Source organism: Natrix helvetica, assembly GCF_964273705.1.
Source record: "Natrix helvetica genome assembly, chromosome: 12".
NCBI classification, from domain to species: Eukaryota; Metazoa; Chordata; class Lepidosauria; order Squamata; family Natricidae; genus Natrix; species Natrix helvetica.
This window is the reverse complement of record NC_138556.1, coordinates 8,561,151-8,575,877: the sequence shown is the minus strand read 5'-3', so window position 1 is coordinate 8,575,877 and position 14,727 is coordinate 8,561,151. Positions and strand designations below refer to the sequence as shown.

Below are 14,727 nucleotides of genomic sequence, written 5' to 3'. Positions count from 1 at the left end.
AATGGATGGCTTGTCACCATTTTCTAATTTTTATTTTTTAAGCCTGTGGCAAATAATATCTCTGTCTACATCTCTGGATGGAAGCCGGGTGATTTGAAAGGGAAAAACCATTAATGAAATGAAATCTTATATAATTTTACTAAAAAGCAGCAGACTAATGCTTCTGAAACTTCTGAAAGAAATCTACTGTAGCCACTCAATCCTCCACTAAATATAATTTCACAGATATATTTTTTTTAAAAAACCCTAATTAATAGCCATCTTTTCTCTCTGACCTAAAAAAATATGTATTTATATTCATTTTTCTCTGGGCTGGGGGGTTCTGTTTAATATTTTAGACTATTATTTTAGGCTGCAAGTCCCTGGCCTCAGCTAAGATGGGAATTCTGATAGTGGTAGCCGAATGCCTCTGAAACACAGCAATAGATAAAAGATAAATTAATCATTTTGTACACCCATATTGAAATATTTTATTACACAGCCAATAAGTTAAAACCAGATCATGTTTATAGGTTTTACTGCCTGTCAGTCCAGACTCAGAAATTGCGGAGAAAATGCATCTGATCCAATATGTGCATTTACAACAGTGTAGTTGTATAAACCACTATTGGATTAGAACCACAATCAAGCCCAAACTTTTTGTTGCTAAGCGAGACAGTTGTTAAGGAGGTTTTGCCCCATTTTACGACCTTTCTTGCCACCGTTGTTAAGTGAATCCCTTGTTAAGTTATTACATGTTTGTTAAGTGAATCTGAATTCCCCACTGACTTTGCTTGTCGGAAGATCACAAAAAAGTAATCACGTGATCCCAAGACAACTGCAACTGTCATAAGTACATGCCAGTTGCCCAAAATGTGTAGATTTTGATCACATGACCAGGGAGATGCTGCCCCCATGGCCATCGGTGTGAAAAAACAGGTGTAACTCACTTTTTTTTTCCAGTTCTGTTGTAAGGAGTCATTAAATGAAGTGTTTGTATGTCAAGGGCTACCTGTGTAAGCCACGTATGACGTGTGGCATGATACATTCCAATGAGAGGGCAGCACTGACCATAGGAAGTTTCATTTATACCTGATGGCATTCATGACTTCGCATAATCCCTGACCTTCCGACGCGCCTTAAAAAGTTGGCTTTTCCAGCAAGCCGGCCTGGCCTGTTAATTTTATCTAATTTTTAAAATGTTATTGTCATATTAATTGGGTTTGGTTTTTTTTTTTGGATGTTTATCTAATTTCCTTTTAACTTTTGTGATATGTGTTTTTTAATGTTGTACGCCGCCCTGAGTCCTTTGGGAGAAGGGCGGCATATAAATCCAATAAAACAAACAAACAAACAAAACAAACAAACTTCAAGATAAGGAGACATGAGAACGCAAGATGGCTGGGAACCTTTGTGCCCAACTATAGTTGCAGGACCTGAGATTGTAAGGTGGAAAGTCTTAAGAGTTTTAGCCGAGACCCACTGAGCTCTTCCCATCCTGTAACTCCTCCTTACTTTGAGCTAGTGACTTGCAAGTTCTTGATGCCACCACCTCCGTCAGTGATGCCAGATGTTTTCAACCTTTCTGAGTGCCCAAAAGGGAGGACTTCGTGCTTGTCTGGGCCGTGACCAGGAAGAGGAGTATGTGCACGCCGAAAAAAATAAACATACGGTTTATGGCACATGCATGTGGCAGCAACCCATGCCTGCCAGGGCCCCCAAACCGGTTCTCTTGTTTTTTTGCTTCTGTGTATGCGCAGAACAATTTTTATTGTACTGCGCGTGCGTGCATGGCACACCGTTGAGCAAATCGTCAGTAGTGCTTGCCGGGACTCACCCCTGGTAGAGGGCTAATGTTCGTTTGTTTTATTGGATTTATATGCCGCCCTTCTCCCAAAGGACTCAGGGCGGCGTACAACATTAAAAAACACACACACCGAAAGTTAAAAAGAAATTAAATACATATCCAAAAAACAAACCTAATTTATCGGACAATACATTTTAAAAATGAAATAAAATTAACAAGCCAGGCCGGCTTGCTGGAAAAGCCAACTTTTTTGAGCGCGTCGGAAGGACCGGAGGTCAGGGATTATGCGAAGCTCCGGGGGCAGCTCATTCCAGATAACATAATCCTATCATGTCCTGGGGGCCATTTCTTAATCCCATCACCCTGGAGCTGCAGAGGAGGGGGCAGGGAGCTGCAGGGAGCTGCTTTGTCTTTAAAAATACGTTTCTCCTTTTCTCATCCAGGGAAATATAATATTCTGCCTTTTTAATATTTCCCAGAATATTTCATTCTTCCTGGAAGGGGTGAGTGCTAAGCAGTGGTGAAATTCGATTTTTTTTTTACTACTGGTTCTGTGGGCATGGCTTGTTGGATTTGGCAGGGGAAGGATACCGCAAAATCTCCATTCCCACCCCACTCTGGGACCATCCAGAGGTGGTAGTTGCCGGTTCTCCGAGCTACTCCAAATCTCCGCTACCAGTTCTCCAGAACCTGCTGAATTTCACCACTGCAGCTTCCCCATTAATAATAATAATAATAATAATAATAATAATAATAATAATAATAATAATAATAATAATAACAACTTTATTAATAACCCATTAACTTTGCTTATCACAAAAAGGTGATATCACAAAAAGGTGACCCTCCAACCGTCACAAGTACATGTCAGTTTCCAAGCCTCCAAATTTTGCAACGGTTGTAAGCGTGAAAAACAATCATGGGTCCCCTTTTTTCATTGTCGTCGTAACTTTGAATGGTCACTAAAGAAACGGTTGTAAGTCAAGAACTACCTGTAGTTTCATGGTGGAACACCTGAATAGTTCTACAGTTGGGTGGCAGGACAAAGACACCTGTCTCTTTCATTCTACGTAAAGCAATATTTTTATTTGCTCATTTTCAGCTCAACGCTCCTGCAGGGTAATATTTCCACTGTGACAAAGCCTTATTCTATGTACTGTTCCATGAAGTACTGTACATTTATAGTTGCACAATTTGTCACTTGTGATCGTAGGAATTTCACTACCATTTGGTGCTAACTTTTTCTCCCTTTGTGATTTAAAGACATCATTTGCAGCTGAATATTGATATTTTATTCTAATACAAGGCAATAATGTAATGTTACGTTGTTCAGTACAGAGCAAAAAAATGTGTATATATATATATATTTAAAACGATTAGATATCAGCTATAGTCAAGATAATATTTCTAATTCTTTTTCCTGGTGCTGGTTAAAATTGGTCACGCTGAATAAAACCAATTGTAATATTTTTTTTTTAAAAAAAAATTCCACTCTGGAAATTAAAGAAGCTTCATTGTGTTTAAAATAAATATTAATATTAAAATAAATAATAAATGTATTTTTTCCAAAATTTCAACAAGCTGTGTGCCTTTCTTTGCAATATGTGGAGTTTCAAATTATAGATACTCAGGTAGAGTCACAATTTTATCTTTCATTGTCCTTAAGCATTTTTTTTTTACAGAGACTGAGAAGAAACACAACCAGCAGACAAAAGGTCAATCTTCAAAATTAATTTACTTTAATCAATCAACCAGTAAAGAGCTGGAAGGGACCTTGGATGTCTTTTAATCAGATTTAACAGATTAACAGAGTTGGAAGGGACCTTGGAGGTCAACTAGTCCAGCCCCCACCCCGCCCAAGCAGGAGGAGACCCTGCACCATTTCTAACAGGTGGAAGTCCAGTCTCTTCTTGAAAGCTTTACTTTAATCTACTTTAATCAATCAATCAATCAGTATAGAGCTGGAAGGGACCTTGGATGTCTTTTCGTCAGATTTAACAGATTAACAGAATTGGAAGGGAGCTTGGAGGTCATCTAGTCCAACCCCTGCTCAAGCAGGAGACCCTATACCATTCCAGATAGGTGGCTGTCCAGCTTTGTCCCTTGGTTGGATCTATAGTCATATGAAAAAGATTATTTACAATTACATGGATGTTAGTTGCCCAGACTAGCAGCTTTGCAAATATGGCTCCACCTGTATGACTAATTGACAGGCCAACATGTTTGGAGGGTGGATGCCAAAATAATAAGGAAAGTGTTGTTGTTTTTTAAGGTGACTCGGTGATTTCTTTCTCCTCAGTTCCAGTCCCCCCCATCAGTACCGTTTGTGAATAAGAGATATCCGTGTAAATTAAATTAAGCTTTAATGTTATGGTAAGAGTGCCATCTGCTGGCAAATTGTTAAAATTGCTGTATCAATTTCCTTCACCCCGAATCAGGAAAAGCCTAATAGCAGCTTCTCTGACTAACAAATTTCATTCAAAGGCATATTTGCCACTCGTGGTTCCTGGTGGCTTCAGTTCTGCCCAAACTGCGACCTTTGTTCATCACATCGGCAGATAGGCTTGTTTTAAACAAATCTCCCCCCCCCTCTCTCTCTCCCCCTCTCCCCCCCCTCTCTCTCTCTCTCCCTCCCTCCCTCCCTCCCTCCATCTATCATCTCTCTCTCTCTCTCTCTCTCTCTCTCTCTCTCTCTCTTTCTCTCTCTATCTATATCTATCTATCAATCTATCATCTATCTATCTATCATCTATCTATCTATCTATCTATCTAATCTATATCTATATCATATCTATCTATCTATCTATCTATCTATCTATCATTTATCTATCTATCATCTATCTATCTATCTATCTATCATCTATCTATCTATCTATCTATCTATCTATCTATCTCTAGATAGATAGATAGATAGATAGATAGATAGATAGATAGATAGATAGATTCCTCCAAGCATTATTTCGACACATGTAGAACTAAGGCTAGAGACACCGTGGGTCAGTGGCTAAGACGCTGAGCTTGTCGATCAGAAAGGTCAGCAGTTCGGCAGTTCAAACCCCTAGCGCCGCATAACGGGGGTGAGCTCCTGTTACTTGTCCCAGCTTCTGCCAACCTAGCAGTTCGAAAGCAGGTAAAAAATGCAAGTAGAAAAAATAGGAACCACCTTTGGTTCCATGTGCCTTTGGCGTTTAGCTATGCCAGCCACATGACCATGGAGATGTCTTCGGACAGCGTGGCTCTTCGGCGTTGAAACACAGACGAGTACTGCGGGGGGGAGGGGTTGCTGCCGCGTGCGCTGTTCGGTGTAAATTGTTCTTCGCGCATGCACAGAACAATTTACGGTGAACTGTGCACATGCAGTCACTAAAAAAACAAAATGGCAGCAGCCAGCAGGGGTGAGGGAACCATTTCGGGGGCATGGCAGGCCTGGGTCGGTGCTGATTCTGTGATCCAGGCCTGAATTCCACTACCGGTTTGGCTGAAGCGGGCTGAACCAGCAGCAACTCATCTCTGAGCACTGCCCCCTAGAGTTGGGAATGACTAGCACATATGTCCGTGGGGAACCTTAACCTTAAGAACTAAGGCTGATGGGAATTCAGGAAAAATTCTTGGCCTGACAGTGGCTCTAGCATAGTGGTTTTCTCACAAGGTTTAATGACTCTGCCTTCATCCATCATCCATGCCCAATTCTTGGATTGGAAGCATCAATTAATCAGAATAGAGTTGGAAGGGACCCTGGAGGTCTTCTAGTCCAACCCCCTGCTCAAGCAGGAAACCCTATGCCATTTCAGACAGATGGCCATCCAGTCTCTTCTTAAAAACCTGCAGTGATGGGAGCACCCATAACTTCTGAAGGCAAGCCGTTCCACTGGTTAATTGTCCTGTTGGGAAGTTTCTCCTTAATTCCAGGTTGCTTCTCTCCTTGATTAATTTCCATCCATTGTTTCTTGTCTGGTGCTTTGGAGAGTAATTTAACCCCCTCTTCTTTTGTGGCAGCCCCTCAAATACTAAAATACTGCTATCATGTCCCCCCCTAGTCCTTATTTTTCCTCGACTGGCCAAACCCAAACCCTGCCACCGTTCTTCCTATGGTTTCATCTCCAGGCTTTCATTATCTTAGTTGCTCTTCTTTTTTCAAAGTCTCAACATCTTTTTTTTTTTAATGTGGTGACCAAAACTGGATTCAGTAGGTGAAAATACAGCAGAGGACCCCGTCGCTTTCCACAGCAGCAGCTTTGGTGAGTTAATGATTGAAAATAAGATGAGAATTAAGTAAGGGGCTGCAGAGAATTTATGGAATAGTTAAAAGGAGGAGGGGAGATGGCAGATTCTTCTTATCCCTTGCAAAGATCGTAAGTCTTCTAGCTTCTTTAAATATTCCCCCCTCTCTCTTTTTCTTTTCTTTTGCACTTTTGCGGTTTTTTTTTCTTTCCTTTATTAGATTAAGGTTTGGTTTGGTTTGGATTTGAGCTGTGGAAATTAAAGGGATAGAGGCGCTCGCCCTTTAAATCCAGGGCGTCTGCTGCCGCCCAGGGCAAACTCATCTCTAACGCCCTGCCCACCCGTGCCCGTTCCGCCGCCCACTCCCTGCGTGGGACTGGCTGGTATGCGGTCCGGCCTCACGACTGGCAGCCAATCGTGAAGGAAAGCAAGGCAGGAGTTTGACCAGTTGAGGCCAGAAAGCAAGAAAGGGAAGGGAAGGGAAGGGTGCTGCCCGGAATCAGGTCAGCAAAGAAATGGGGGAAGGAACTTGGGCTGTTGGGGAGAAGGGGGGAGGAAGAGGAAGAGGAGGAGGAGGGAGGGGAAATGTTACATGGGGGTCCCCAACCGCGAGGAGGCGGAGATCGGAATTCCCGATTGGTCTTGGGGGTGTCTGGCGGGGGGGGGTTGCCAGGAAGGGAAGAGCCCTTTAAAGAGGGAGAAGGAAGAATTTGGGGATCATCTCGAGGGTCTAATGTTGCGTTTCTCGCTCTTCGCCATTCTGAGAGGGTGGGGAGTCCCACTCCCATAGTTCCCAGCCAGCATGCTTTGGGACAGGGTTCCCCCCCATCCCCCAACTCGGCAACCTTAAGACTTGTGGACTTCAACTGCTAGAATTCCCCAGCCGGGTAGCTGGAAACGCTTTTCACTAGTTGGGAATGACAAACTCCCATCTTTTGGAAAGCTAAGAGGTAAAAGTTCCTCAAATCCCCATATCTTTAACCTTAAATTGTCCAGCGTGGATCTCACGCGTTTTCTAGGAGGTCCCTAAGGGGGCGTGCATAAGCCCACCAGCGTGCCTACTGTCCCCATTGATATGTACTCATTTTATGTGATCATGACCATGTTATACTTATTTATATGCATCTACTTGTACCAATCCCCATGTGAAAATGTCCGTGTCTATACTAATACCCGATACCTTGTACATGTTGACAAATAAATAATAATAATAGATGAGGGCAGCAGCTCTTTGGATCTACTTTGGAGAGTACGGAAGTGATCTCTTGAAGGGTTTAGGGAAGAATTTAGGAAGAAAGTCCTGGAAAGTTGTGTTGTTGTGTTTCTTTTTAACAAAACAGACTTTGCTGTGCTAGAAAAAATGCCCTCATGCGTGTTGCCTGCCCTACAGACAATATTATAAAGTCAATTTTGTATTCTTTCTGACACACACAAATACTATGTGAAGAATCTGCAATAATGCAGCCACCAATTCTACCATGACCAAAATTTCATCCTACTAATGAGGGCAGGCTTAATGCTAGGATATTTCCAAGTGTGTTAGATTAGATCAGGGATGGGCAACTCTGCCACCTTTTATGATCTGTGGACTTCGGCTCCAGCATGGCTGGCTCAGGAATTCTGGGAGTTGAAGTCCACGGGTCATAAAGGTCACCCCTTGGACTAGATGAAGTTTAACTAGGAAGGCTTAGTAGTAAGTGCGGCCCCATCAAGACAGCAAATCTTTTACTCAAAGTGTTTCAACTTGCTGGTCGTCCATGACTAAAGGTTTTTGACGTCAGCCTCTCTGGAAGAAAAGTGGGTAGAGCCACATGTTTTTGGATTGCTCATTTCCAAATCAGATTAGCAGAATGAACGTCCTCTGGAATGAGGACAATGAGGAGGAGATCACATGTTGATAAGGAAGAGGCACCTTTTCTGATGTCTTAAAGAAGGGATATACAAATCACAAATCCAGAAAGTGACCTGGATAACTTTTCTATATTGGATTTATCAAAGAGATTTGTTAAAGCTTTGGAGAATTTAGTGAAAAGTTACCAAGGGAAAGAAAGATACTATTGGAAGGAATTAAAGATCAAGATTCTTGAAATAAAAAGAAAGGAAGATAAAGCTGGAACTATTTGTTTGATTTGTCCTTAAAATAGATATGTTGAGATGCCATTAAAAGTCCACCTTTAATCTACTTTTATCCAACAATGAAGACTTTAATGATTTATTTATAGATAAGAGAGGAGATAAGGGGAAAAGAAATAATTTGTTGTATTTTAAGAGAAGACGATAAGCTATTAACATTGTTTATATTTGATAAACAATGATACCTGATTTCAGTATCTTCAAATACATAGTTTAGTATTAACAAAAATTGCAGATTAAAAAGGAGTACAGAGAGAGCTGACCAAATTTGGGGATTTTATAACGCATAGCTCAATACAACTTGAGGGGCATTATAAATTGTTCATGAAGTATGGATGAAATCCCAAGAGGGCAAATATTGTATGATTAAATGGATAGCGAATGCACGACTGGAGATACAACAGTGGGGATTTCAGTGGAAGTCTACTGAATTCCAATAAATGTTTGGAGTTGGGGTGGGGGAATTGACATTGGTGTATTACTTAATTGTTAAGGCTGGCTAAGACATTCATGGAGTTGAGTCTAAGATTATCTTAAAATCACCAAGGATTGAGGAAAACTGAATATGACACTGCCTTTGAAGGTAAAAGCTTCCTCATATGCACGGCTACAATATATGTACATATATATCTAAAAAAATTAAAATAAACTAAAAGCCTATTTTTGCAACAAAGTGCAAACTTTTTCTCCATTCTTAGAAATCCAAGATTGTCTTCAGGTTCATCTCCCCACCTCTGGATGGTGCCAGATTAGCACATTCCCAGACTTCATACCTAAGGGATGATACGGCTAATAAGACCAAAGACATTGATAAGAAAAATATGCCATGGGATGGGAACATTAAAAATGAAAACAAAAAAGGAACTTGTTTCTTTAGGAGGGAGGACCGTATCTCATGGCGTAGCTGCATGTCAACATGAATGATCTACCTTCTTTCGGAGTTGTTGCCTCAACTTCCGTCCTTAAATAATGCGGCTCGCTTGATGAATCATACTTTTCCTTTTGGCCTTGCAGAGAGGTTGCTGAACAACATGCGGCTGCACGAAAGGCTGATGAGGCCCTTCCAAGCTCCTGCCACAGTCCAAAACCTCTCAGGGAGCCAAGTGTTTTTGTTCAGGAGCAGCGGACAATCCGATTCGGAGGACTCGTCAGAGGAGGAGTTCAACGCCACGGAATTACGCGCCAGGGGCAAAGACCCCCAGCCATCCAGTTCTTCCCAGAAGAGAGTGGGAGATGTGCAGCTTCTTGAACGGGTCGTTAAAAAAGACGACAACCTCAACAGGTTGGCTCTGCAGTACGGGTGCAAAGTAAGTAGCAGCTTCTTTGAAGGGAGAAGCAAATGGATCTCGTTTCCACCAACTGGATTGAGAGGCGTTTTATTTCAAGCCAAGATTGTTTACCGGAATTAATTTTCCAGTTCAGGATATTTGAAGGCTGGGAAGGGCAATCTGGTTTTTCCGGTTGAGAGACTGGCCAAGGTGCCTGCTCCCCGATGCCACCTTTGGCACATCAGGGTGAATTAGGAGCTTCCGTGCCTGCATTGGGTCCTTTAATGATTAAGCTTAGTCAATTAAGAAAAAGCTCAATTAAAAGAACTTGAACCATGGGCTGGACTGCTTTACAATTAATGGGTCTCCATGAATTTTGCTTAGATTTTCTCCCCCAGGGATTAATTTGGACTTGAAAGTTGTGTTGTACTATTTAATTTTTATAAATGACTAGTTGTTAACATATCGTCCAGGTATTTATTTATAGGGGGGAAATGTCTGGATCAAACATAATTTCTAATATTGGATTTTCCCCCTTATCAGAGGGAGCCTCCTTGTGGAGTACTATGAAGCCGTTACCAAGGCAACTCCACTGTGCTGTATAGTGGAAGCCATTTTATGGCAGTACAGTAGAAGCCATTTTAAGATACAACAAGCTATATCTTAACAGAACACACATCCTGAGGACCCCAGTATTTTTTTCCAGAGAGTAAGCCATCTGTATACCAAATTTGGTTGAAATTGCTCGAGGTGTGCCAGAGTTATGCTGGAACATGCACACAAAACACAGAGCCATTTACATAGAGAGAGATTATAGATTATACAAAGCTTTCTTTTTGGTAATAGTTTGCACAATTTGTTTGCGGAGTTTTTAGCCTCCTTGTAGACTTTACAAAGTTCTGATTAGGCAGTATTATTGACTCCCTCAACTGGGAGAGTTCAGATGCAAGGGGACTAAGGTGTAACACTCAAAAGACATGAAAGTAAGAATTGGAGACAGCTGTGCTGTACTATATTCTGTATTCTAACTGCACTCAACTAAGATCTGGTCAAAATGGTTTTGAATGTATGTAATTAAACATTTTAACAAGAGAGGAAGTTTGGTGCAAGAACTCTTCCTTAATCTTTGGCTCCACAAGAGAAGTGTCTAGGACCGTACTTGAGTTTTACACTAAACTAGTGCAAGAATCTTTATGGAATTACTGGGGCACATCACCCAAATTAGTAATGAAAACCAAACCATCTTTGTAAAAAAAAAAAAGAATCTCCATAGACATTTCCCTTTACCAATTTTTCAGGTTGAAGATATCAAGAGGGTTAATAACTTTATCCAAGAACAAGACTTCTACGCCCTGAAATCCATCAAAATTCCGGTCAAGGTGAATGGACTACTGACGGAGACCTGCGATGAGTTGCTACCCCTTCAGACTCCCTCTCTGCTCCTCGAACACTCTGTATCCACAGATCCGGAAAACAGGAGTGGCGACCGTGAACAATTTGATCAATATTTCAGAGGGATTGACCAAAACATTGAAAGAGTGACGCAGATGGAAATCCCTTCATGCACAGATCCCTTCATTGAATCTTCGAACTGGTCATCTCGGGAGCAGAAAGCAACCTGCACCGGAGCAGATTATGGGATCCAGTGGTGGAAAGCAGTTTTTCTTATGCTCCTGATAGGAATTGTTTTACCTGTGTTTTACATTGTCTATTTTAAGACCCAGCAAGTAGATGTGATTCTCAGTACCTCCAACACGACAGAACCCATCAAAATCTCAGTGAACCGTTCTTCGGTGGGAGGACCAAACTACACTGGGCAAGAAAGCACCTCCACCGTCCACACTACTAAACAAGCTTTCATCCCATCAGGGGGGTGACACAGCCCGGCCTGTTTTCCCTGCCCCAAATGATCTGGAAGTAACAACGGATTCTGGATTTTCTTTTCCTCTCCCAAGAGCAGTGCAACATCTGTTATTTGTGGTTACTAATGAATTTTGAGCAAAGACCAGCCAGAGGAACAACAGGGCAAAATGAGTCGTGGGAAGATAATTAGCCAATTGTGAACCTGCTCCCACTGTGCAGGAAGAAAAGGGCCATTTTTTAAATAGCAAAAATGAGGACAGAGTCCCGACCTACTACTGCGTCCTACAAATGCCCAGGTTTTCCTCACGAGATCTCAGCTTCCAAAACCCCTTTCTTTTTACTCTCCTCAGTCCCTTTTCCTTTCTATTGTTAAAACATTTCTCCACACGGTGTAACTAGGGTGGTTTTTTTCAGGGAACACAGTTTGAGTGATATCCCTATTCCTCTTGCAGGGTTTTGTGAGGCCTGGCCCTTTTGAAGAAATAAGATGGGTCCAGATAATCCAGCAAAAGACGGAATACTGCATGTGTTTAACAAAATGTTTAAAAGTCACGTTTGAGATCTGCAAATTAGGATTTGGGGGCGTTGTTTACATATGTAATTTTTGTTTTGCAAGCTGTGGATCTATACCAGGTGTGAACCTTGTGGCCAAAGAAGCCACAGGTCTATTTTGACATTGATTGGCCTCAAATGGAGGATTTTTTTTTCCTTGTTTGTAATCTCCACGTTTTAATGCTCATGTCTCTCATCAACCAGCATCCCACTTGTTGATGAGTGGATGTGAACAACTGGCCAGAAAAACTTCCTCTTAAGCTTTTTGACCGGAGTACAGGAAGTCCTTGACTTACAAGAGTTCATTCAGGGACTGTTCAAAGTTACAATGGCACTGAAAAAAAGTGACTTATGATCATTTTTCACGCTTGTGACCGTTCAAGTATTCCCAGTTTAATAGCTTCCCCATAAGAGCAGCTGTGGTGCAGTGCTTAGAGTGCAGTACTGCAGGCTATTTCTGCTGACTGTCAGCTGCCTGTAATTTGGCAGTTCGAATCTCACCAGGCTCAAGGTTGACTCTGCTTTCTGAGGCGGGTCAAATGAGGACCCAGATTGTTGGGGGCAAGAGACTGACTCTGCAAACCGCTTGAGGGCTGGAAAGCACTGTGGAGCGGTATATAAGCCTAAGTACTATTGCTATAGTCATGTGATCAAAATTCAGATGCTTCCTCATCAATTATTTGACTAACCCTGACTAGCTTCAGATGCAGCCAGTAAAGGGTTGATGTGGAGAACTTTTGTCTGGGGCAATTGTTCTAAATTTGCTGGCTTCCCTCCCTTTCTTTCATTGTTTGATTAGCAGTGAATCTAATCTCAGAATTGGATGAAATACGCAAGGGCAAAAAAAACAGCAATGGGATAACTGGGCTTTCCTCATTGCTCTCTACAAAGTATTAATCATCAAGGGGAAGATATTAACACAGTTCTTCCCAATTTCTCAGGGAAAAGAGTACAAAGATGGTGCAATGAAAAATGATTAACGTTCTACCAATAAAGGGGAATATTTGTTGAAATGAGGGGTCCTTGGTGCTGCCTGATCTTGGTTGTTTTCTTGCAAAGGTTTTCACATGATGAAGTTACCTAGTTTGGGTATTGAAATATCTGCAAGAAAACAACCAAGCTCTAAGAGCACTAAGGGCCCCTCGATTAACACTCTTTGAAATGAATTTCTCTGATGATAAAAACAAGGTTTTCTTTGTTAGGTCCATACCTGATTGGCTTACTAATTTTCATTTCCTCTTCATTTGAGTAACTGACAATCCGATAACAAAACAGGGTACCAAAGCTTATAATTCTGTGGTGCAGCAGATTCCTGATCTAGAGCATTCCTGTTCATTGATATTAATGCAATCCAGTTAACCAATCTGAGTAATGCAAGCAAATAAAGTCCTACGATCCCAAATTATGTTCCATGTCATTATCAGTTATCTTGTCAAATGTGAGACAAATGAAATATTTAACGGACTTATTGCACTACTGAAGTTCTTTCTTTTAACACGTATTGGGCCAGGAGAAACTTTTGACGGCAATGGGAGCATCTTGAATATGGGGAAACAGAAAGGAGATTGTCCCTCTTTACTCTTCCTATGCAAAACTGCCTCTTTTTCCACTTTGTCCTCCATTGCTGTAATTAAAAAAAATAAACAAAAAGTATTTCTCTCTTATAAAACTCAAATACTGTAATTAAAAAGACATAAGCAAACCTGGAATTTTTGGTTGAAGTAGTTTAAGAATCTTTGCAATATTTTTAATTGAGTATTTAAACTTATCAACTTTTGAGCTATGACTCTTATGTTTGAATAAAGTTGAAGTATTATGTTTACCTGTCAAAGTGTCCCTCTATTTGCCACATGTTTGTTTGGGGATCCTAGTAATTTCTTAGTGATAGGAACTCTTCTTTTTCTCTCATAAACATCAGGTTTTAGAAGCAAAAAGAAACTGACATTGAGGCATTTACAGAGAAAAAAAAAACATACTTATTTTAAATACCCCTAGCTATATTCCAAGGGTAGAAGGAAACCAGGCCAGAGAACATGGTTGCTGGACACCATCAAATATGACATCAGAGCATAGAACAACTCAAAGTGGTAGTACAAGATGAGAAAATGTGGAGAGGTTTGTTCTCTGAAAACGATCCTGCTTTTTCGACACATTTCAATCCAAAGAAAATGTTGTTTTCGGATGTCAACAGGAGAGTTTAAATGAGGCCTTTCCAAATATTTGTTTTCCATCATCAGTTGAACAAAGCAAATGGCTTGGGCAGATATTTGAATCAGAGGCAGGTGCTGCTAACAGCTCACCTGGCTTACACTTCTAAGCCATGATTACCCGACCGCAGCTTGCTGAATAAACCACAATTTGTCAGGTTTATATAAGACGCCAAGCCAATTTCAAACAAGCCACATTACAATTTAGGGTGAACCCAGCTTATATCAGGATATGCCAGTTCAGGTATTATTTCTGGGACTGAATATAGGCAATTCATCTAAGTATGACGTTGTATGTAACAAAACGCCTTCAACTCTGAATTCATTACCAAAAATGCATTGGTTGGCTAGTCCAAATTTGTGAACTCGTTCAATCGGAAAACCCATGGTTTCAAGAGGGAGTCTTCTAAATGAGGGCTAGATTCAAAAAAGTTAGCATGATTCTGAATCTCGGTTGCAATGAAAATGGGTCATGTTTCAAAAAGGTTTGTTTCAGTCCGATCGGCTAAGCTGAACTATAATTAGCAATGCTGAGCCAAACCTTCGTGACAGTTCGTGATGATGCAGCTCGACATTTCTGGGAGGAGGGAAAGGGGGGGTCATGTTTGATTTAGACAGCCAAGACTGAGCTGGCAGAGAAGAATTTTTGGGGGGGTTATGGAAAGCCTGATGAAGTTGGACAGCTCCACTTTCAAGT

The 14,727-nt window shown here is 41.2% G+C and overlaps 1 protein-coding gene across 1 annotated transcript; it reads left to right on the top strand.

Annotated features, from left to right (window-relative positions):
* Positions 1 to 6,372: 6,372 nt before the first annotated feature.
* On the top strand, positions 6,373 to 13,643 carry LYSMD4 (LysM domain containing 4). Its single transcript, XM_081964886.1, has 3 exons — positions 6,373 to 6,510; positions 9,155 to 9,447; positions 10,707 to 13,643. The coding sequence occupies exons 2-3, from the start codon at positions 9,172 to 9,174 to the stop codon at positions 11,283 to 11,285; spliced, it is 855 nt and encodes a 284-aa protein (XP_081821012.1). The 5' UTR covers positions 6,373 to 6,510; positions 9,155 to 9,171; the 3' UTR covers positions 11,286 to 13,643.
* Positions 13,644 to 14,727: the final 1,084 nt, after the last annotated feature.